This window comes from Astatotilapia calliptera, chromosome 7, assembly GCF_900246225.1.
Source record: "Astatotilapia calliptera chromosome 7, fAstCal1.2, whole genome shotgun sequence".
NCBI lineage: Eukaryota > Metazoa > Chordata > Actinopteri > Cichliformes > Cichlidae > Astatotilapia > Astatotilapia calliptera.
The window spans coordinates 14,819,119-14,843,744 of NC_039308.1; the positions used below are offsets into that span (position 1 = coordinate 14,819,119).

At 40.9% G+C, this 24,626-nt stretch overlaps 1 protein-coding gene across 17 annotated transcripts in view; it reads left to right on the forward strand.

Moving 5' to 3' along the window:
• Nucleotides 1–24,203, forward strand: part of fnbp1b (formin binding protein 1b) — a 38,606-nt gene extending 14,403 nt beyond the window's left edge. The window contains exons 7-22 of one of the 17 annotated variants that reach the window (XM_026173310.1): nucleotides 1,640–1,654; nucleotides 3,289–3,417; nucleotides 3,987–4,133; nucleotides 6,804–6,995; nucleotides 8,568–8,756; nucleotides 10,994–11,086; nucleotides 13,508–13,522; nucleotides 13,830–13,865; nucleotides 15,139–15,165; nucleotides 16,248–16,357; nucleotides 16,444–16,576; nucleotides 16,994–17,115; nucleotides 17,229–17,398; nucleotides 18,772–18,930; nucleotides 19,833–19,886; nucleotides 21,618–24,203. In XM_026173310.1, the coding sequence (XP_026029095.1) occupies nucleotides 1,640–1,654; nucleotides 3,289–3,417; nucleotides 3,987–4,133; nucleotides 6,804–6,995; nucleotides 8,568–8,756; nucleotides 10,994–11,086; nucleotides 13,508–13,522; nucleotides 13,830–13,865; nucleotides 15,139–15,165; nucleotides 16,248–16,357; nucleotides 16,444–16,576; nucleotides 16,994–17,115; nucleotides 17,229–17,398; nucleotides 18,772–18,930; nucleotides 19,833–19,843 (1,548 nt within the window). In that variant the 3' untranslated portion in view covers nucleotides 19,844–19,886; nucleotides 21,618–24,203. The other 16 variants (XM_026173311.1, XM_026173313.1, XM_026173312.1 and 13 more) reach the window with 16 other exon arrangements.
• The last annotated feature ends 423 nt before the right edge of the window (nucleotides 24,204–24,626 follow it).

A 24,626-nucleotide genomic window follows, 5' to 3' on the forward strand; every position in this document is an offset into this window, starting at 1 on the left:
AAGGAGCAATCATCCGATTCTCAGAACTTGCAGCCCACAGTCTCCTGGGCCCGTAGCTGATGTCATTTCCTGTTGTCATGACCAATTAAAAGAGCCCTCAAAATCTCAGACCCACACAGCTCCCACGCCCGCAAGGCATCATGGGTCAGCAGCGCATGTTCCTGCTGCTCATCAGCTGTTGGAGCAGAGCTGAGGCTCACAGTTGACACAGTTCAGACCTGATTATTATGCAAATATAGGCTGGAATAAAGAGCCTTTCTACACTCTGGACATGCAGCCAGAGAACTACAGTCATCTTAAGAGAGCACTGAACTCAGCTGGAAAGACAGCAGCTCAAGAATCTATTGTTGAAGCAGGAGTTGCTGTACTCATATCAGAGTTATGTTTATTATCACACAACATTCATAAATTGCACATGATATCAGCAAATGAAACGTTCATTTGATTTTCACTTTATTTGAGTTCAGCCTGTTTGTAAAGTGGGGACATAAACTGTGTCATAGTATGCCAGATTCTTCACAAAATAGTCTTAATCTTACATTATAGGTACATATGCAAGCAATGTTCATGAACAGTGTATGAACCGTAGTTAACTTGACAAGCCCATTAAAACCACTGATATTGCCCTTTTATTTAAATACATCTCTCACATTACATATCATTTAATTGTGCTTTAGTCCTCTCCTAGTCCTTCTCCTTTGGATCATTTGGGTGAACTTGGCTTGCTTTTTTACTTACTCATCTTTCAGGAAAACCTGAAAGATGATCTTGTCAGCGTCTTTCTATAACAGGTACTTTTCTTCCAAAAAGTACAAAAAAGCAGAGCTTAGTGTTCTTATTAAGATATAGAGTATAGCCACTTAGACACTTGCGTTATTACATTTGCTGCAAAATACATGCACAGTTTAAAGGTACCCAGATGAAATGTCACAACCACAGCTAAGTTTGCATTTTAGTCATAGTGAAAAATGTTGCTCCATGAGGAGGTTTGGGGTGAACAGATAGGTGGTGGCATGGTGGTAGGAAAAGCAGAGAAAGAGTCATGTATATTTTGACCTGTCCAAATCAGTATTTTCCAGCTAAGTTGGCTAAATATTTAACAGAGATATATTTTGAAAGTTCACTTCAACTAGATGCTTTTGTCGGTCATGCAGTGCCCTTAATGCAAAAGAGCTGCTGTTTGTCGAGCTGGAGTTTTGTGGTTTTAAGCACAGCTGGAGCAAACCTCTAAGTGTTCTCTCTCCACCTCTGGCAAACAAATCCCTTAATTAGGGGTTTGGATTTGCAGCCCAGATATCCACAAACACAGTTACAGTTCTTTGAGGGACCCCCGGCCCTCACACACACTGACAGACTTCCTTGTTGTGGATTCTCCGTCATAAAGTATAGGGACACAACATATTGCCTTCCTCTCAACTGTTCAGCCTCTACCAGTAGCGGAGAACAGCAGCTTAAAATCCCACTACTTTAGTGGTGATCGTGTTTGTTTATTCTGATACCAGCTTCCTTTTTTAGTGATGATTCTCGAGGTGGTGCAGGAAGTGCATCTATAGCAACTTCTTGTTTAGCTAGAAACAGCTAATAATTCTTTTGTGTGTATGTGTGTGTTTGTAAATTTATTTTATGCCATGCCTTGAAGCGAAGTTTCCATAAGGTAGGTCCAGCGAGCAGAGAACCCGTATCTGTCGGAACACACACTGTCTCGACTTGTGTCTCGATATACACACGGTCTCCTGTAGAGTCTGACACATAGCCTCAACCAGGTCTGTTACCACGCCCTGTCCTGTCTGACTGTGGCTTATCGCGCTGTCTGCTGCTGTACACTTTCCCACTCTTGATTTTTATGTGTAAGAAATATGAGAGAAAGGCTGATTATGCTAAGTCAAACCTTTATAAACATTCATGCAGTTTGTGTTCCACATCCTCATTATTTCATCAAACTCTTCTTTAAAATCCACATTTGACAGCTAGATAAATAACTTGAAATGTGTAAATATGTATTTATACCCATTAGTGACAGCTAGCAAAACAGGTAATTTCCAGAAAATGACAACAGGATGTGATGTGGCTGCAGGCACAGCAACTCGTTTTGAAGCACTGGCAAAGTTACCATGGTGATAGCGCGTACCCTCATTATTTCTAAACACATTCAGTACACTTTGCATGCACCTACACTTGCAAAGCACATACGCTAAATGCATGCTCACATGCTGGCGTTTAGAATTTAAACAGCTGGACTTCTCCATGTGCTTTTTAGCTTTTCTCTAGATTTCACGTTCCTTGTCTTTCGTAGGCTGTGTGACTCACAGCCAATCATTTTCCACTGAGGTATCATTTGTCATCCCTCATGTGCTGGAAATAATGTACCTTTGTATCTGACGTGTGTCTCGATGTACTGTGTGTGTGTGTGTGTGTGTGTGTGTGTGTGTGTGTGTGTGTGTGTGTGTGTGTGTGTGTGTGTGTGTGTGTGTGTGAGTAAATGAGTCAGTGAGTTAGAGATACTCTGCTCTTGCTCTTAGTTCGGTGTGTAGGTGAAAACTGGATGAGGTCCTTTAAATGTTTCCTCTTCACTATGAGAGATCAGGGTTATGTTTCCTTGGCTGGCTCATACAGTTATACAGCTGCTCTTTTTTCTGTGTAGCCTTCAGCAGATTAAATGCTGATCACAATCACAGGTTCATGAGGTAACTCTTTGTTACAGATGACCCATTGAAATCAGTATTTATGTGAGGACGGCCTTAGGTCTGATGGAAAGAGGAAACAGATAGGAGTACTTAGCTGCACGCAACACTAACGCACATACACACAACCCGCACAGGCTGTCTAGCTGAGATAATCTCATCTCCATCTGCTTAGATTCGTAATAGGCCTCTCCTGCAGCATTTCTGACTGCCTTCCTTCCTTCCCTTAGACTAGCTTAAAATAATCAACATTATCGACAGCAGAGGCAGGCCAGACGGGGCGGACAGAGAAAATCCAAATCCCTCCATTCTGCAGCCTGTGCAGGCTGTTGTCGTCTTCTTTATTTGTTTGTTCTGCCCTACATATAATCTAATGCCAAAGGCTGTTGCTGCTTCACAACTCTGAATTGCACCTTTAGATATGCATTCACAAGCTCTCTGTGAATATGTGTGTACATATGCATGAGTGCTCATATACACAAATAGTTGACTCATTTAGGTTTTTATGCTCTGGCTGTGTCTGTGGTCTGTTTTCATCAGGGGACACGAGGTTAGTGAAGAGAATGTGGTTGTGATATATGTGCTTGTGTGTGTGTTTTTTCTTCAGGCACGACAGCAAGCTCAGATGAGGCACCAGATGGCTAGTGACAGTAAGAGCGAATACGCCGCCTACCTGGAGAAGTTCAACAAGGAACAGAATGAACATTACTATACAATTATTCCCAACATATTCCAGGTACATACAACAGCTCTGCAGTGTATGATTTACCTCAGCCGATTTGTCATAAAGCTGGTTTTGGTTCATCAGTGTCACCATTAAATAGAAATTATTTACTCTTCCCACGTGAGAATATTAACACCTCCAAAATTATTGCATTTTTTTCTGTTTTTTCTGTTTTTTCTGTTTTTTCTCACGTAACCAATGATTGCACAGTAATGCACTTTTATCTTGTGAATTCAAAGCTGTTTGCAACTCGCTACACTCAACCCCCCCTGCAGGTCTGTTGCTAAAATTACATTTTTGTCATGTAGGAAACACTGACAGAAGCAAGCAGTCCTTATTTTAAGTGCAGTTATTTTTGTCTTATCTTCATCTTACAGTTACAAAGTTTGTGACTTTGAATTCACTGTTTTGTAAAGTTCATGATTTTTGAGCGCTCCCATTTCCAGTGTTGTTTGGTCTGACCATCAAAGACAGCATCAAAAGACAGCACTTTGAGATAGATTAAAGGGTTTTTGATTTTTTCCAGTCAAACTCTACCCACACTTTTGTTTATGTATAAATATGCTTGTATTGAACTGTAGAAACTTCAAGACATGGAGGAGAAAAGAATTGAGAGGATATCAGTGTGCATGAAGACATTTGCAGACGTGGATCGCCAGGTGCTGCCCATTGTGGGAAAATGTTTAGATGGCATGACAAATGCTGCCGAGTCCATTGAGCCCAAGGCTGTGAGTATCTGTCTATTTATCCATTTAGTCAATTATTTCCTTGTGGTAACAATACTAATTGGCAATAAATCCTATAACCTTGAAAAGCCTGTGTATTTCCCCTTAAATGGTGCCACAATAGTAAGGAAAATGCATTTGTGGGTTGAGTATCGGAGAATGTGGGTTTTGCTAATGAAAAACTTGGAAGATCTTTTGGATGACTGAAGTCTAAAGAAACAAAACATACTGGCAATTAAACAATTTCTTCATTTAACAAACAGGGCCTCGGTAGCATGTGGAAGAAGCATATACAGCATATACAGCTGCTCTACAGCCTCTCTCTGTATATATTATAATATCTGGGTGGTCTTTATCCTTCAAACTTGGGTCCAGCTTGGGGGTTACTGCTCCATTACCATGGAGACCACTCTTACCTTCATCCTGCACATCTTCTCTAGCTCCTCTCTCAGCCTTTGTTACTTCTTGAGCTTGCTGTGTTCCTTCTTCCAGATGTTGCTATCACTCGGTATAGCTGTATCTGTCACTACAGTCGTCCTCTCTGCTTGTCCACCACTGCTATGTCCAGTTGGTTAGCCATCACCAGTTTGTCTGTCTGTATCTGGAAGTCCCACAGAGTTTTAGCGTACTCTGGGGGCCTGGGGGGGGTTATCCCATTTTCATCTTGAGACTTCCAGGCTATACTCAGCAGAGATGTTCCTGTATACTATGCCAGAAAATTGGTTATGGCATTCCATATACGCCCTGCCTGTTAGCATCTTGAACCCCTACTATTATATGTTGGATTGTCTCAGGAGCACCTCTGCACAGTCTGCACCTAGTGTCTTGCCAGCTATATATGTATACTATATACATGTACCTCTTAACCAGGTCTTGGTTAACCCATCACTGTATGGGGGTTATTACTCAATCAGCCAGTCTATCACTGACAACCCACACAATCCCAATTATGCTTTCACTTAAACAACAAGTAGTTGAAGTCTTGGGGGACTTGTTAAAAGGTGAAAACACCTCGCCTCTCCAAACAAAGTGGGAGGACCTTGTCGTAAATAGAAAAGCTGTACAAGCTTATTCAATTACTATAGTCCCCTCTTACAGTAAGGAAAATTAGTGACATACATTTCTTTAGCTTGTATGTCACTAATTCTTTAGCTTTCTGTGTTAAAAATACTCCTCCTTAAAGGGGTATTACCCTGATATTAGACAGAAAATTCCATTAATCCCTCAACAGATGTACTTCACACCTGGTGAAAGCAATTGTGTAATATGTGTGGTTTTGGAAGGAAACTTATAAAGACTGAAATAGTAAGAGTGATTGTGTCATTAGGATTATATCCATTTTGGCTGTAGGATTACCATTTCTGACAGAGCTGCACACTGGGGATGTGAAATCTGAAAGACACGTATATTTAGGAGCATTTATCAAGTGAAGGCGTTTTTGAGAATATATTACGAAAAGTCACAGAGAATTAGGCATTTAGTGCTTCCTTTTTGGCTACTCTTTTTTATTCAAATATGTTTAAAGTGGATCTGAATAAAATTCAAACTTCAACACCGTTATTTTTTACCTTAAAGATGATGAATGCCGGTTAACAGACATGGTTTTTAGTTGAACAGAGTAACACAGAGTTAGGTAGCCTAACTCTGGTAAATGGTAACAAAGGCTAGCTATGAGTAGCTGTAAAGCGCACACATTAATGTGTTAAATCTTGCCCCGTTTCTAGTCTTTATGCTAAGTTTAGAAAGCTGGCCAGCTGCTGCGGCTTCATATTTCATAGGCAGATGTGAGAGGTTTATCAGTCTTGTCATTTATCTCTCCTGGAAAGAGAACAAGGCAGTTTCTAATATGTCAGACAATTCCTTAAAGAAAACGTAAACCAAGGATTAAGGTTGTGTCTCATTGCTTATAGTTATTTATTATTTAAATAGGTAAAAGGAGAGCAGCATTTGCCTGTGTTTAAAAGTGTGATATATTGAGCTGTCACATGTTGGCTGCCTGCTGTATGACAAAAAAACCCGAAACCATCCGCAGGGATCACATAGTTTGTGTATGTGTAGCTGTGTATGTGTGTGTCCTTGGCTAGGCTCCAGGAAGATGATTCTGTGCTGGAGTAAACAACGGCAGGGAATAACACATCACATGCTACTTTTCCTCTGGCAGATACTCTTCCTCTTTTCTTCTTCTCTCACATATGGAGGACACAAGAGCAGATCTCTGACCCCCTGATCCTAACTCCAACCAGACCCTTTGCTATTATCAGTTCAGAAAGGCTGGTGTGCACTGCAACTGATGAATGTGCGTCTTCCTGTGTCTGAGAAGCCTGGCTGTATTCCCGACCTCAGTGTTTGCTCATAACTCCTGCCTGACAGATTTAGGCCTTTTCCTCTTTCTTCTGTAGGCCACAAACTGAGTAATTCCAGCTTCTCTTCTTTCTTGACACACTCTTGAATTGTTATCAGAGAGAAAGTGATATAAACAACTGAGTCACCGGGCCACATTTGTGTTGCGTATAATCACCAGACCTATGATGCTCGAGACATTCTCAAACAACAAAGACCCTCCCTTTAGTTATTGTTTGGTATCTGAAAAGCTACTTTGAAAAAGTCGACGCAATTAAAGAGGTTCCAGGATTAAGGGTTCTGCTAACTGCTGCAACTGTTGTCTCTCACTAGGACTCTAAGCAGGTGGTGGAGTCCTTCAAGTCCGGTTTCGAGCCCCCAGGAGATGTAGAGTTTGAGGACTATGGCCAGGCCATGAAGAGGACAGTATCTGAAACCAGCCTGTCCAACACCAAAGAGAGCAAAGAGAAGCCTGGTGTCAAGGCCAAAAGCAAACTGTGGCCTTTCATTAAGAACAAGAACAAGGTAACAATGAATGAACACCTTACTCAAAAATCACTGCTACACCCGAACGTATTGCAAAACATCACTAGTTGTGGTGCAGTTTCCTCGCCTGGAGCTCACTTTGCACTTTCAGGAGATTTATATGGGCTGGGGTGGAGGGATATTACAGGTCCCATTATGTTTGTTCTTATGACTTTTTATTTAGTGGCTGTAGAAATATATGTGTTCAGTGTTTGTAGTGTGTGTTACAGTCTTGGTGTTGATTCTGTATTAAATTTATATATTTTTAATAGATTTTTTTGACTTTTGTTCACTATGTTAACTTCAGAAATTTATTGCTAGTTCTCTGTTATTATTGCCATTTTTGTTGTTATTATTTGCCACCCGTTTCCTCCCCTGGCAATCACCCTCACCGATTTTGGAGCCTCCCTTTCATAACACACACTAATATATTTCTACTTTTCACTCTATGAACGGACTCAAGTGGCAGATATTAACTTCCTCTTGGATCTGATGTAACAGTCTTCCCTCAGTACTTTTCCACTGACTGATCATCCTTGAGTAGCTTCCTTTAGCTTCCTGTGTCTAAACATCAAGACTGATCTCTGGCTGTCTTATGGGCTGGTGGCACTGTTGGTATTGAATTAGAACAGAGTGTGATTGAGCAATCGTTTGTGAGTGTGTGCGCGTGTGTGTGTGTGCACGTCTGTGTGGGTGAGGGAGAAAGCGAGTTTGTGCAATGCTACATGAGAAACCCTGGTGTGCAGAAAATGGTGCAACCTCCCAAAATTAAGGCAAACTTGTAAAGGCAGAATTGGGGAGCATAGTGTACAGAGAGGTATTTACACTGTACATGCACACAAGGACACATGCATGCCAACAGAAACACAAAAACAATATTGGTTTACAGAATAAAAAAAAAGATTTCTTAATCGCGCACCAGTGCATGTGCAATGTGCATCATGTGGTATCCTAAAACTCATCACTGCTTCACTCTCTCTCCTTAACTGCTGGTTGATGAATTATGCAGTCAGATGTTTTAGAGCCGCAATAAGCAATTAGATTAGGCTGATGATGGCCTCAAATTCAGCAGCTGTTATCCTCGGGGATGTGGTGAATTACTCGTCTTAGCTGGCATGTTGACGAGGTTGGGAAAGTAAAAAAACAAAACTCAAACGGAGGTTTCTAAAATGGAAGCCGGCATGCGCTTTGAAACTCTTCGCTGTTTGCTTTGTGCATCTGCTTGCTTTAACACGTTTGTGCGCTTTCTACTCACTCTGGTCATTTTGTTCTTTTTAATTCTTTAATTTTTTTATGTTTTATGTGTTGAACAGTTTATTTTTTCCCACAACATAACTGCTACTCTGGGTTTGACATCCCTTTGGTTGTCTTTTATGTTCCTTTGGGTTTTCTGTTGCGTGTGTTTATTTTTTAATATTTGTAGGAGGCTTATTTATTTTGTTTTGTGTTCCCTCCTCCTTTTCCTCCTTTGTCTTTTTTCGTTGGATTCTCGACCCCTTCTTCTTCTTCTTCTTCTTCTTCTTCCACGTTTTTCCTCTTCCTCTCCGTCACGGCTCCCTCTCTTATTGGTAGCTTATGTCCCTGTTAACGTCCCCCCACCAGCCCCCACCTGCCCCCCCAGCCTCATCCCCACCCTCACCCTCTGCTGTTCCCAACGACCCCCAGTCTCCCAAGCAGCACAAGGAGCCCCTCTCCCACCGCCTCAACGACTTCATGGCCTCCAAACCCAAAATGCACTGCCTCCGGAGCCTGAGGCGAGGGGTAAGTGTGTGTGTGTCCAAGCCAGCTTTGTGCCTGTGTTTGTGTGTCTGTACACCTGTACCTGAGCTGTGTGGCTGCTACACTGTATGAGTGAATAATCCAAAGACGTGCTGAGCTTTCTTGGATGGTCATGATGGCTACAGCATCATTATTACTTCTGTTGCCAGTAACCAATCAAGTGTAAGCAACGCGACCTCCAACAAGTGTCCCACCTTCACTCATACAGTGCTCAGCTTTTGTGCTTCTCTAGCATGCTTCTGTAGAGCATTACCATTACCTATTGACTCCATGGTATGTGTCCTACTCACCAACAGCCTCTTCATCTTGTCCCTTCATTCTTCAGATTAACTGTGCTCACAATGACAGTCCCTCTCTACCACCTTCCCCTTCTGACAGAAACTAAGGAGCCTAAGCAGTGTTGGCAGTAGCATGAAGACTGCACTTGCTCCCTGTGCTCTTCTCTGCAGTCTATGCTGGAGGCAGATTGTTTTGGGTTTTGCACGTGCTAGGAACCAAGAAGAAGGTTAAACCTTCAAGTATGAATCAAGCGATTGGTATGGTGGGAGAGTAAGTTTAGACAACTTCCTGAGGGATGGTTTTATCAGCACCTCTCCAGTGCCCTTGTGTGTGTCATCACAATTTCTGCTCTAAAGTCCAGTGCGTGTTTTGTAGAGATACAGGCGACAGTTGCTGGGGAAAGTCACAGCATGCTTTCCTGTCCTTTCTTACTTCACTCTCCAGTTGTCCGTGACCTCAGGAATGGGCTGTAACTCCCAATGTTCCTTCCGGACTCCACAAATATCGTTTTTTTGTTTATGCTCATAATTTGAAATGGGAGCAGTTCAGAGTAAAAACATTGGTTTGAATTGGTGCTAACATGACGTCTGAAAAGGCAAAAGAACAATGTGTTGCAGTAGTGCAGTGTGTGAGTATCGAAGAGGAAATGATTCAAATGAGGCAGTGCAGAGGGAAGTGCGTATTTCTTTCGAGCAGGTCTATCAGGAAGTGCATGTTTCTAAAAGCGGATGTGTTGCAACAGCTCATGAGAAGACTGATAAAAAGAGTTAAATCAGATGCATTGTTTTCAACTATGCACAGATTAAACTGAAGTTTGACCTTATTCTAACATTTCATGGTATAAGAAAGGCTGAATAAAGGTTTAAAGGTTAAAAGCTTTATCAGACCGGAAAGCCTTGTGGAGATCTTTAAATTCATCAGTACTGCTTTCCATTCCTAACGAGGGTGCATTGAATTGATCTGTAGGTGTTTTTACATCTAGTGGAAGTTTATTTTCTGTGTTTAGATGCTGGTTGATGTAGATTACCGTGTTAAAATATTGCTTTCTTTTTGGAATAAATCTAATAAAACATCAAAAATGTAGGTAACCATGGTAACAAGCACTTTATCACCATTTGGAGGTAAAAGGCTTATTTTCTCTTCCTTTTTCTTCTACTGTCTTTTCAAACTAGGGTCATCATCATAAGTCTGTAGGAAGTCTAAATATATTGGACTAACGTATGTGGTAATGTTAAGATGTGGTTTTGTACGTGCCTGTGACCTCTCAGCGATGTTACTCACTGAATCAAAAAGTGGTATCGTGACAGAAGACAGTGCATGTGCAGAAGGCTTTGGAGAGCTAGAGTAGGGAGCTCACCATGTCATAATGGGAAAAGGTAATTTGCCTAAAGCCCTACATGATAAAAACCATTTATCATTGCTTAATCCATCCATCCTTTTTGTGTTGCGTATATGGGTACACAGCATTTAATTTGATTCAGAAAATGTTTAACCTAAAAAGTAATATAATATACTAAATAATTACTTTCCCTTGGTTATTGTCTTGAAAAGACTCAAATGTAACTCCAGCATAATCCCTGTTTGAAAATCCACCAATAAAATCTCTTACAGTCACATTCTGTCATTACAGCTGTAGGAAAACAAATAAAATACACAAGTGTTGCTGTAGTCGTGTCTGTGGGGGTGGGGTGTTGTGTCTCCGCGCAATGGCAGGATGTCTACACCTGCAGGAGAGCTTGTGTGCACTGCATATGAGATGTCTAATTCATCCCCAGTCACTGTATGTGTGCGTGCACGTGTGTTGCTTCTGAGAAAAAAGAAAATGCGTCTGTGTCTTGAGAGTCAAATTAAGACAGCATACAGTATAAGAGCTCAAGCACATCAGTGTTGTTTCCCAAGTTCTTATTGACAAAGCTTTATTCTCTCTGATGACCACACAGCAACAATCTCCGCGCTCTCTCATTTATCACAAAGAGCTAATGAAGAGGACTCTGGGCAGACCCACGTATGCTTTTGAAGCAAGGCAATATGTTGTAAGTGTGTGTGTGTGTGTGCGTGCGTGCGTGTGTGTGTGTGTGTGTGTGCGTGCGTGCGTGCGTGTGTGTGTGTGTGTGTTCGGCTTCAGTGAGCACCACACCAGATATGTGTGTGTGTGTGTGTGTGTGTGTGTGTGTGTGTGTGTGTGTGTGTGTGTGTGTGTGAGAGAGAGACAACAGGTGTGTATTTGGCGTGTATAAACATTGAATAGTTGTGGATGTGTGTGATTAGTAAAAGCCATGTATAACACAGGCAGTAGCCTCATTAATAATTGTCTGAGGAAATTTTCACCATTAATGAAGCAAAACATGCTCACAAAGGAGGCTAGTGTCTGTGTTTGGCTCAGTATTGATCACATGGTTGTGACATGTGCAGAGTCAGAAGAATGATTTTAGAAAATGATGACTTCATCCCTCATCACATGTGCCAGCTTGGGGTCTGCTGTGTCTCGCAGCTGTTTCAGGGCTTCCCCACTGAGCATCTACAAGGGGTCAATTCACAAAGTGTCACAAGCACCTGAGGATGTGAGAGTTATAAGGACGCTATTTATGATACTGAGGAATTACCGCTCTTTACTTATTAAACCTCATGTGGCTGTATGACACGAGGTGCTGGTTACACTTTGGGTCTGGGTCCAGCTTACAGTACCCAGAATTTACCCCTCTGGGGCTTTCTTTGTGCTGGTGTGCCATAGTGCAGCAGTGTTATCTGTCTGTAATATAACTGTTGATCTGTGTCTGTCTCAAGAACAAATCTAAAACGCTCTTTACGGAAAGCTGCAGCTTTTAAGTGGTCCCATGATAAATCACACATAAACTTAGTAATAAAACAAACAGCTAGAGACATAAATGTAAAAATGAACAGCAGTTATTGACTCAAGCTGCTAATTTATAGGAAACCCACTGTAAACAAAACCGAAAGCAACCGACAGCAGAAAAGAAGTTATGCTGCTCGTCAGGTAGCGCTGAGAAATCCTGAAAGCCAGGCTGATGAGTGCAAACAGTTTTGTTCAAAGGAAAACAAGTCCTCAATGCAATGATGAATGCAAAAGTCGAAGCTAGCTTAAAAGGCTAATTTTCACATTTTTTTCTGGCCTGTTGTTAGAAAGGGAGCATAAAATTGGAGTATAATGTGTCGTACAGAAGCAGACCAGCTTAGACTTTTTAGCTAATTATTCTATAAACATTTTAATTTCACAAAAACATCAAACATAACTTTTATTTAAATTGTGAGAAAGAATATGAAAGGATCTTTTGGACCAGCTTTACTTGATTCTTTCACTTCAGTTTTTATCAACTTTCAGACAAAAATTTCTCTTTTTCATTTCCGGATACAAAGTCCATATATGACCCACCGGTGACAGAAGCAAAGGCCTGTGTCTTTGCCTGCACTTCTACAAACTAGTTTTTATACATGTGAAGGTGTGTGTGTGTGTGTGTGTGTGTGTGTGTGTGTGTGTGTGTGTGTGTGTGTGTGTGGGGTGGGGGGGGGATCACATAGCAATGACCATAAAAGGCCATTCACAGGTGGATGACTTGATTAGTGGATCTAAGTGAGTAGAGCTCCTCGGTGCACCAGCATGTGACCTTTTAACAGGATTACAAGTCATCTGCTCTGGCTCTACCAACCAGTTGTTGTTGTTAACCTGCTCTGTTCTTTGTATTCAGAACCATATCCTCTCCAAAGTCCCTCGCCAAATTCTATCGCTGTTTTAATTTTTGGCTTTCACTGAGCCACTTGAGTTTGCAAAATTTAGAGACCCGTCTATTTCTAAGCTGTTCTTCACGAGTGTGAATATTTGGTTTCTGAAAGCATCTCTCCAGTTTGTCTGTGTACAGTATCTGCCTCCATGTCAACATATGGACCTGCTAATGTGGTAACATGCTTTTGGCGCCCTCTGCTGTGCCCTGTGTGTCATTGTGTAGGCAGCAGAGCGGGATCAAGAAGTAAAGGGTACATTGTCCTCTGTCGTCGTTGTCATTCTCCCTCTACTTCTTAATTTGCATCTGTCTTCCCTTAATTTTTCTCAGTGACTTCATGCTTTTGCAGTAGGTTGGCCTGTTAGCCAACTTTTCTTCCCATTTCTCATGAATTCATCATGTTAGAAATGTTAAACTTCACCACATGAAAAAAAAGAGCGGGGTCTTAGTAGCTAAAATCGTTTCTGATAGAGCTTTTTTTGTAATTACACAGCTAGTATATAAATCAGATTCTTGAAGTTTTAACTACTTTACCCTCTTTTCCTTTTATGGTGAAGTCTGGCAGAGTAAAACATTATTATAAAAATCACGGAAACTATTTTTGTTGAAAGGAAAATAAAACAAATGGCCGTAATATTCTCCTCATGTTGACTTTTATCTGTTGTCTGTTTCTCTCTCCTGCTCTTCGCCATTTTTCTCTCTTCTCCCCCCATGAAGCTTTCTCTCAAGCTGGTAAGCATGACCGTATAACTGCACGACCGTAGCGGCATGACCATAGCACGCATGTGACGTCGTCCCAGTAACACAGTCTCAATAACGTTCTGTACGCTGATATGTTTTTGGTGTGCTCTTTTTTTTCTCATTTTATTTGTTTTGGATCTAATTTAATTATTAATTAAGTTTTGCTGTAACACAACAATGGACCTGAGACTCACGTCGCTGTCTCATTTTTGTGTTATGTTTGTTTGTTTGTTTTTATGTTGTGATTGTGTTCCCGTTTTGTCTCTCCCAAAATGTGTCTGTGGTCTCTGTGATGCAGATCACACTCAATTCCCACGTCCGGAATCTCATTGAGGTGATCAGATTTACTCTGTGTTTTATTTGTCTGTCCTTTAGTCTGTCTCGTAGTCCTTCTTGTCTCAGCTGATTGTATGTCCCTGTAACATATACTAATTGCCGATCTGTAGAAAGCGAGCTCCTGTCCTTACACTGCATGCCACTTCGGTTCCATTTATTGATTTATTGATATTTTTGTGTGTGGTTTGTAAATCTAACACTAGCGAGGATTTCCTCAAAACATAAGGATTAGTGAAATTGTTTAATACTTTTGGGAATCCTTTTCATATTTTGAAACATTCACTTTATGGTGTGTTAAGGGATAATAGTGATACACACTGGAAGTACTGGGAAACAGCTGTCCTGGCTTTATGCAGAAAAACCTAAAAGTTCTCTAACAGTACTTTATCTGTTTTACCTGTTTAAATATGTGAAAAAAAAAACCCCAAAATGGACTAATTAGGTATTGGCAATAAGACGAGAAACTCATATCTGTTTTTAGGGCTAACTGGTATATCCCAGTTGGAGAAATGGCCTGCCTGCTTTGCCTGTGACTCGCCTTTAGTATCAAAGCGGATCAGAGAGAATCTCTTTGTGTTTCCGGCAAACAAAACTAAAAAGCTTTAAGTGGATAATTAAGCAAAATTCATTTTCAAAAATCCACATGAGTCCGAGTCGTGTCTCTCCATGTTGATTTGTAAGTTGCTTTGCACAGGGGGAGTGTTGATGGGATGGTGCATAGCTTCAAAGAAGAAGTAGTTGATGTAACATAACATCAGAGTATCGCCCTTCATGCAAGGCAGAAAGGAGGAGATCTTCCCCTCTGGACAGCCGTTTCCCTGTCCTTCCAGTCTTTATGTTAAGCACATTTGTACAGACATGAGTTTCTTTTCTGAAAAGAAAGTCAACAAGTGCATTTTCGCAAATTTTAAACAGTTTAAAATTTTTTTTTAAATGTTGACATTTTACAGCATATGCTTGGTTTGTTTTTGTACGTCAGTGCCTGAGTCAAATAAGACTGATCAGTTTGAACCTTTTCTAACAGTCCATCAACTTTATTGACTACAACATCAAGTTACTAAATGCCTGCATATAGTTTTAGTTTGTTTATTGATTAAATTTAATCACGTAGAATAAATTTACATTTAGATCGTAGTGCCTCACTAGTCTGAGGATACGTGGATACGTAAACACTAATGAGTCATTTCTGTACTGTGATGTTTCACTGATACGAGAGCATGACATGCCTGCATGCTGACTGACAGATCTTTGTTGTGTTGCATGCCTTTAAGTGTTGCATGCTGATACGGGGAGAAGGGGTAAGGTTGCCGTGGTAACTATCTGGCTCATGTGATGTGAATCCTGACCTCCAGGCTGTAGATCCAGCATTTATTTCCTGTGGTGCCACTGTGACCCATCTCAATGAGATCCAATCACAGGCCTTGACCTCTTCAGTCCACACAGTTCAAAGATTTTCTGCCGATATGTCACTATTTTCGTTCTTTTTTTCCAGCTAATCATAAACTCACTGAACCACAATGCTGCCCCAAATGGAGTAACAATATAAAACAAAGGCCTCATTGCATCTTATTGCGAAATCCTATCATTAAAACCTATGGATAGTCAATTGTTTTTAAACAACAATAGTAGCTTGAACGCAGTATATATATATATATAGGGTCCAAAAAATTAAACCATGTATCAAGTAAGCTGTACTGCAGTACCAACATTTCTGAGTTATTCCAAGACTTACAGAAGCAGCTAGTTAATTACCTTATCCTTACTGATCAATTTATTTATTAGTTTTGATGCTTTGTTTACAGATGTTTACAGAAAGACTGAGAGGCAGCGGAGCAGCATGACTCATTCTATTCAGTATTACAGTCTCAGCAGGAAACATGACTCCTGTCAAGCCAACCTCTTGCAGCTCATATAACCTTCATTTTAAGAAAGAGCCGTTCCTGTCAGAGAACAGATCCATTAGCTAGCTGACCCTGAAACACTATATGCAATGAAAGGATGTGGCCAAAACTTTATTACATTTCCGTTGCATTTACAGAGCTCTAAATTAGGTGTGGCGACTGAATAGGTGAAAGGCCTCAAGTCTACAGAGCTAAACATCCTAAATATCACAGAGTGTGTTAGAGAGCGGCTGCAGTATCTCCTTCAGTGATTCAGTTAAAGCCTAACAGGAGCTCCATTTATTTACCCTGATACCCATTTATCCCTGAGTCTTGTTTCACAGGGTTAAAAAAAAAAAATAGAAAAAACCCCAAAAACAGAGAGAGATACTGCACCTATCAAAAACTGATTCCTGCTAAGGCACAAAAAGGATTACTGAAGTTGGTTATTTTCTTTGAGTATTTAAAAAAGTTTCCATGGTGTGATTTTTTTTTTTCAGGGTTCTGTACCGGAGGACTTCAGTCACCTGCCGCCAGAGCAGAGGAGGAAGAAGCTGCAGGGCAAGATCGATGAGCTGAGTAAAGACATACAAAAAGAAATGGACCAGAGGTATTCAGAGGGGTTTTAATCTAGCGTTATAAATCTTTCCATTCTGTTCTGAAGCCTCAAAGACTTACAAATACTTGCTCTTCCAGAGATGCTTTGACTAAGATGAAAGACGTGTATATAAAGAACCCTCAGATGGGAGACCCGGCCAGTGTGGACCCCCGGCTAACAGAAATAGGTCAAAACATTGAGAAGCTCCAGTCTGAAGTACAGAAATTTGAGGTAAGTTCAGTGTCTGTCTGAGCCCCTATTCCTTTTTGAGTGTTAATGTTGGCAAGGCTGTGTTGTTTGGTTTATCTGAAACAGTAAATAATGAGGAGCTCAGACACACATCTCCAGCTGGGGTAATTCCAAAGAAGACTGTCGCTTATCCATATTAGGAGAAGATGCAAGGCAGCTGCAGGGATTGGCTGCATGTTCCATGTTCTCTGTGCAGAGAGAGAAGTCCCAGAACAATGGCCTGGTTTAACCGTGTAAATAAATGGGGGAATGCAAGGATGAGGTGTTCGTTCTGTGCTAGGTCCTTGCCGAATGTAAAGTTATCACAGATAAAAAGAATTCCTCAAGTTGTCATTCGTCCAAGTTGTCATGTAATAAAAATGAAAAGCTAGAGCCAAATAATGATTGCGTGTGTTTCAGGGCTGGTTAGCAGAGGTGGAGGAGAGGATGCCGTCTAAGAGTGATTCACACCGGAAAAGCGGACTCTATGAGACCCAGAATAGCACAACAGTGAGCAACAACTGTGCACAGGACAGAGAGAGGTATGGTATACTTTGGCAAAAAGCAGCCACAGAACCCAGAGTTTGTAACACACATGACTTTTTGGGAAGAAATCGATGTGTGTTTTCACAGTATATTTACTGTGTGTGTGTTGGCCCCTGAGCAGCCCGGATGGCAGCTACACAGAGGAGCAGAATTCAGAGGTTCAGGTCAAAGCCCAACCCATCCCCACCCCAACCACCACGACGGAGTTCGATGACGAGTTTGATGATGAGGAGGTCCTGCCTACCATCGGCACCTGCAAAGCCTTGTATCCCTTCGAAGGTAACTGCAGCCACATTGGTTTAAAATAAAAACGGTCAATGTAAGTATGAAGCCTGCTCGTTGGCTGGTGGCTGCTGCTGAGGTCCCGTTATTTCTGGAAATAAGCTGAACCTGAGTCTGATGGAAAACGGGTGGAGGAGTTTGTTTCCTCTGAATGAGGAGGAGGAGTAGGGATGCGATCTTTGTGTTCAAATGTGTGGAGGAGTATGAATAAAAATACACTCATTTCTCAGTTGCACTATTTCAAAATCAAATTTGGAAAATTATTCAAAGCTGCTAAACATAAAGCTCGGTGCATATAAAGAGGCGGTAAAGATCTATCTTACTTTAGCTGTAGCGATTGCTGGGTTAACGGTGAAATTGTGGTTCATTGTATAGGTTAAACTAGTTTTTCAGTTGTTTTTCAGTTTTTCAGACCTTTGATGAGTCATAATCATGAATATTAGAATAGCAGTAATAAAGTAATTCTGTAATACTGCAGTCATTCAGTCATTCTGGAGGGTTTTTCTTTCAGCAAGGCTACATAACCAAATGCTACCCGCCCTACTGGCAACAAGAAATGAGAGAAAAGTCCCAGGAATAACCCCAGTCCCTACTGTTGCAGATTACAGTCACGTAAATGAATTACAGTTACACATATTTCCAGAGAGCTCACCGCCCTGTATACCTTGTGTTTTGGCATAAAACCTTCATACTCAAACATTTGTTCAAAAGTAAAAAAGGAGTGTACTCTCAAAAAAGCAATTTGATTACAGATAAGGTTTCCACATAATTGTGTTACGCAAGTACAGCGTAAAAGATTAAACTTACTGGAATCTGGTCTATTGAGATCTACTTGAGCAAAGCACAACCTTTAACAAAGCAGCAAAGTTTAACCACATAACGACATCACAAAAAACAAATAAACTGTAACACAATAACGTTCATCTTGGAGTTGTATTCCCTTAATTATCTGGTTATGGTTTTTTGTAGGGCCTCAAACATCTTGGCTCCCCAGCCCCCCAGCTCCAAAACTGAATAAGAGGGGCTTACACTGAGTAACACTTTCCTAACTAATGTATCCATAAATGTTTACTTTTCAGAAATAGATTAAATTTAGAATTTCTGTTAAAATGGGTGGATCACATGAAGCACTACTAATTGTTAAAACTACCTGTGCTTATTCATATATGTTGACTCAGGACATGTTAAAGTGCCTGTGGAGTTTCTACAAGTAGTCTCTGACTATATCCCTGCTGTACAGCATCTGGTTTTGCTTCCTCTTTTCTTGCATCTCTGATTTTCAAAGTGCGCTACTAATCAACATGGTTCCTATTAATATACAAAGCCAGCGTTCTTATCTTCTGTTGGTTTGCGGCTGTTCTCTCCTGCAGGTCACAATGAGGGCACCATCTCCGTGGCTGAGGGTGAGCTGTTGTACGTCATAGAAGAAGACAAAGGAGATGGCTGGACACGCGTGCGGAGGAACGAGGATGAGGAAGGATACGTGCCCACATCCTACGTTGAAGTGTTTTTGGAAACGAATGCCAAAGGTGCTATGACATACATTTAACTCAGCAAGTTCTTGCTATGACAGTTTTTGTTACTCTGTATTCCATTCACGTGCTGAACGAATGGGGCAAGTTACAGAGATTATAGATGCTAGTTCAGACACACACACACACACACAGACACTTCACGCCGCTCCACAAAGAAGGAGCAATCGGATTTGTCCATTGTGCCTCATAGCGTAGCGTGAGCTGTGCCAATCAGATATCATGTCTAAGAAGTGTTTGAGGTGAAGCCTCTCTTATTCACGGCAGTGCCACCTAGTGGTCATTGAAAATAAAACATGGCACACTCAAAGCTCATGATGGCGCAAATCAGCACCTAACAGTGATCACCTGTATATTTGAGACATTCAGTATTTGATTTTCTTTTAGGTTTTAAAATGTTGAATAACAATATTCTACTCAAATAAAAACACTGTTAATTAAGACTTTGAGCCAGAACTGTGGCCAAAGCTGAATCTGTGTGGTGATAAATCAGCTGAGTGAATGTAAGCACCATGTGAAGAGGCAGTGACCATCAACTCAAAGTTACATTTTTAGACGTTATTGTGTTTTGGTCACTTGACGTACCTAAAAAGAAAGAATGCTCAATGTGCAATCAAGCAAATGTAATTTAAATCAGCTGTACAGTATGAAGACATATCAAGAGATATTTTTGTAGGTTAAACTAGATTAAAAATCATGCTGCTGCCTCTCAAGTGTTGCATGCTCTAGATAAATTACAGTGTTGTTACAACAAGAACAAGTTATTTTCCCCTGTAAGGGGTCATTTTTTAAAATATTGTCCAGTTTAATAACATTAATAGCCGCCTTATAATGTTTCCTTTTTCTAAATTCACCTTTTGATAATGACAGTGTTGGGCTGTTCTGGTCCTTTTTTGCAGGCCAGTGGTAAAAGAATAAAGGACTGAAGTATTAGCTGAAGTAAACTATGTATGGTGAGGCTGAGCTGGGATATGGAGCTGGTCATGACTCTAAAGCTTTGTGGTTTGTTTGCATCGGTCTCTGAAGTGTTTACACTAAAAGCATGGTGTGTGTGTGTAGCCTCTAGGTCGTTTCAGTGCTCTGTTACTCTTTTCCAAGATCAGGGCTCTCTCAAAAATCACTCTCACTCTTTTAAAGACACAACTCACCTCAAAATAGAATTTACACATTTTTCCTCTGGCCTCTAGTGCTATTTTCTTACTGTGCAACTACATCCACTAACTGTAAAAACCATGCAGCTAGCTAACATTAGCAGAGGGGGGCACCATTGATGTAAATGGTAAATGGCCTGTATTTGTATAGCGCTTTACCCCACATTCAGTCATCCACCCATTCACACACTGGTGATGGCAAGCTACATTGTAGCTACAGCCACAGCTGCACTGACAGAGGCGAGGCTGCCAGTCACTGGCGCCACCGTGCCCTCTGACCACCACCAGTAGGGTGAAGTGTCTTGCCTAAGAACACAACGACCGAGACTGTCCGAGCTCGAACCGGCAACCTTCCGATTCCAAGACGAACTACTAACTCCTGAGCCACGATCGTACATGCTGTCACTCTGCTATGAATGCCCAGTGAGACAGTTTAGGTAAACGGGTTTTACATAAATCTGCTCGCACCAAAACAGTCTAGATCAGGGATGACAAAAGCATTTCACACTGTGGACCACATATAGCTGCATACCCATTCTACTCCTCTTTCTGTAAGTGTAAAAAAAGTCAAATTAAACATTTAAACTTTGAGATATCTTAATATAATTTTTTAAAATAAGGTGCAATTTCAACGGGACATCTCAGTTTTTTGTACATAATAAAGAAAAGCTGCTGTAGTAAATGACAGAAATCTGTTAGAATGACTCTTTGGGCTTAAATGGTAAGAAACAAATTACAGAAAAAGTTTTAGGTGTAGCACATTGGCTGCCCTGTAATTAATAGCATTTTTCTTTTGTTAATTCACAGAAAATACCTTTTTTTTTTTTTTTTTTTTTTACTGTATACACATTTAAAAAAAACAAAACAAAACGTTTCTGTCATTTCATTTTTTTTTTCTATAACCGAATTACTTTAGTGTAGTGTGAATAGTTATAGGCTGTTTTTTATCATTAAAGATTAAGCTGGAAAACTTATAAAGAAATTTCCAAAGCTGTCCAGTGGGCCTGGTTAGGAGTCTTTGCCAGGCCGATTCTGGACCCTTGGTCTTATGTTTGACACCACAGATCTAAAAATAGTACTACAGGCCAGATATAGTATGATTTTGGGAGTTGGAGGGTCCCTTGTATCAGTTTTGAAGATTTGTTACAGCCATAGCATGGCCGTATGTGCGAGGTGTAACTCTACATCAGGTTTAACACACAGAAATTGTGAAATTTGGTGTGTGCTGTGGCGTTTGTGGGAGTTTTATCGTAACAGGATTACAGCGTGTTGTGATAGTACAGCCATTTCATTCTAACATGCATTCAAGCCCAGTGGTTTTAGTTAAACAGATGCATGTTTGTGTTAATTCAGGTCGTACAACACACGTCTTTCTTGGAGATACAGTAGTAGTACCAGTTTAATGTAGTCTCATATTTAATGCAATGACCTCCTCTCCATATCTGAATATATGGGTTGGTCTTCACTTCTTTTTAAAGCTAACTCTTCTTTTTGTTATTTTTTGTTGTTTGTATTTTCCTTTTTGAATTACAGATTCCTAAAAGTGTGAGGCTGGCTGAGGAATGGCAGGGCAAGCAGCCTCGGAGAAACCACCACGTTCCTCACATGCTCACAGAGTCAGAGAGAAAGATGACCTGAGTCTAAAAGAAAGAGAGACGGCCGATTAGAACGCATCTGAATTTTCCAAACAAACAAACAAAAAGTTTAGACAGAACGCATCGAAAATTTAGTGCTCATAACTTCTCCATTTTTAACCCCCATTCAGCAGTCACAGCCGCAGTACACAAACGGCTTTATGTTGTTTGCAGCAACGCTTTGCTTTTTAATGAAACTAACTGCTCGCACCATGTGCGGTCATGACTGAGGCTGCTGGCTTCCCTGGCTCTGCCACTTCTCTTTTTTCCTTCCCTTTGCCCTGTGACACACAAACACACACACATACATGAAGGAGGGTGTGGTCAGAGACAGGACGGAGACCGACAGGAGCGGACGGACAGAAGAAGCAGGTGGATGAAACGCTCGCTCGCTCACTGACTCGAGACAGAATCATCCCAGCTTCATCTGACGCCACAAGATGCTCATACTCACGCCTTCCACTTAAATCAGCTCTGTATTTGCAGGTTTCACTTAACTGGAATCAGAAGAACTGAAGGTGCTAATCATCTGTCTTTGTCTCCTGTGCTTCTCATGTACGTTCGTTTGATCTCAGTGGTCGTTGGTCTTTTGTGTCACAGTTTCCACTTTCCTCCTCACCAAGATCACTTCCACATATCCAGGACCAGCTGAAGGGGCAGAACTCTAGATGATGGTGTCATCCACCATCCATACCATCCAGCCATTTCTTGTTCTGTCACTGGTGCCTGTTCCTCTCTCTGACCACACCCCACCCCCTTCCTCACCTCCACAGCCCTTCCTCCCTCCCTCAGGCTATGGCGGCTCAGGCTAGCTCCCTTGGCTGCTTTAAGCCTTTTTTTGTTTTTTCTTTTCTTTTGCAACAGGGCGGGGGTCCCTCAGCATTGTGGTGTGCTGCATGCTTGCCCTGTCTTCCTCCTCGCCCCTGTGCTGGTGGGTTGGAGGAGGCGGTGGGGGTGTTAAGCCTGCTTACGCCCCTTCCCTCCAGCCTTTAAGTTCAGTTAACCCTCATTGCCTAGTCATACTGTTTGAATTAACCTGAATGCTATTGTTTGGGTTTGGTGCCTGTGGGTCTTTTTTTTTCTTCTTTTTTTTAATTACGTACATGTTTTTTCAGTCATCTGTTCAGAAAGCATGTTTCCCTGTTTTTAACAGAAAGTAAGTGATCTCAAATTTGTGTAGTTTAATCACAAAAAAGGACGATAGGAACCCAAAGTGTCATTATGTTTTTTGTTTTTTTCTTTTTTCCTGAATGATCTCATGCATAGATAGGTCAAGGTTGTTTTGTTTTTTTGTAAGTACAGTACGTATGAGAAGTGTTAGTTTGCTATGTTTTGATCAGAGCGTCTAATGCAAGTTGTTAGTTTAAAGTTAATCACCTTGTGGAAGTGGCTCCACTTGGTCCAAGCAGCACCCAAAAATGAAACCTATGAAGATATGAGTTACACCCGATGTTTGTAACAAGCTCCACCTACTGTCTACTGTATATGAAAATATACTGTGATCGTTTTCCTGTGAGTTTTTGACTGAAATGTGACAACACGCCGATCATCACCCGTTTTGGGCCTTAACCAGGTTTCACTGAGAGGAGGAACGATGCTGACGTTCGCTGTGGTATGGTGAGGAGACGAAGATGTGATTATCTCGAGGGGGCAAATTTCTAATCATGAAACTGTCAGGGTAGAGAAATGATGTCCACTGATTCCCCCTGCTCAATGGCACATAATGCACGTGATTTTTTAACATTTTTGTTTCATATATGACGAGTGAAGATTCTCTTTTTCTTCCTTTTTTTTCCTCTCTTCTTTTTTTAAAGCTGGAATGATATGTTGTTGCTTATTGTACCTGAATGGGACTAAAATCCCTTAACTGCAAACATGAGTAACCGTTACATTGTTTTTATGTTTTGGATGAAGCCATCGTATATTTGTCTAATGCAGAATTTTATGAACACTCCCCGTGTGGAGGAATGATGGACGTACTGATCATTTGGACTGCCGATGTAAGGAATGATCAAATCCCTGCTGAATCAAATACCACGTTTGCTTTCGCCCCTCTCATCGCTTCACACATCACGGTGATCAAACAATGTCTGGCAAATGATATGATTAAATCCGATGAGGCAGCAGTAGCTTTAGGGCAGGCTTTGCTCTGACACGAAACCACCACAAACCTTTTCTGTCGATGCCCCAGAATAACCCGCGTGTACAGTGGAAATGGCGTGATGGAATTAGAGAAAATATATATGAGTATATAAATAAAGTTTAAAAAGGAAAACATCTATTTTAACTATGGAGAGTCTTACCATTACTTTATCTGCTTTGCAAAGTAAGACTTCTTTTCCTTTGTAAGGTCTACCAGATGGTGTGTTTTTGCACTTTTTCGTTTGTGTTCCATTCGGTAGGCCACATGCTTGTGTTTTGGAGCACTGAATACTTTGTATTGTGTTTACTGTGCCAATTAAATATGCCTGGAGAGTAAACGGTGTATTGTCTGCTTGTTTTTCTTCTCTCGATGAGCCACAAAAGTCACATCAATCACCATTAACTGCATCAGCAACTTGAACCATAAAACACAATGTGAATGGAGACAGATAAAGTGTGATGGCAGGGCTTTATGATTTAATTACTCTTAACACAGACCACTTGTAACACACTTTGTTTTATAACTAAAGATTCTTTTTGTCATTTTTATACTCGTGTTTTAATAATTTAGCCCATTAAAATGATGCAAGGATAAAAAATGACAAAAGCATTACAAGTTGTGAGGGCAAAGAATGACTTGCTCATATTTCTTCTTTGTTGGAACAACAAATGTGAAACCAGTTAACCAGTTTTTTTCTTACTCTGCTGTTCACCATACAAATGTGGATAATTTATTATATTATTAGTCATTTTAATGATTAAATCA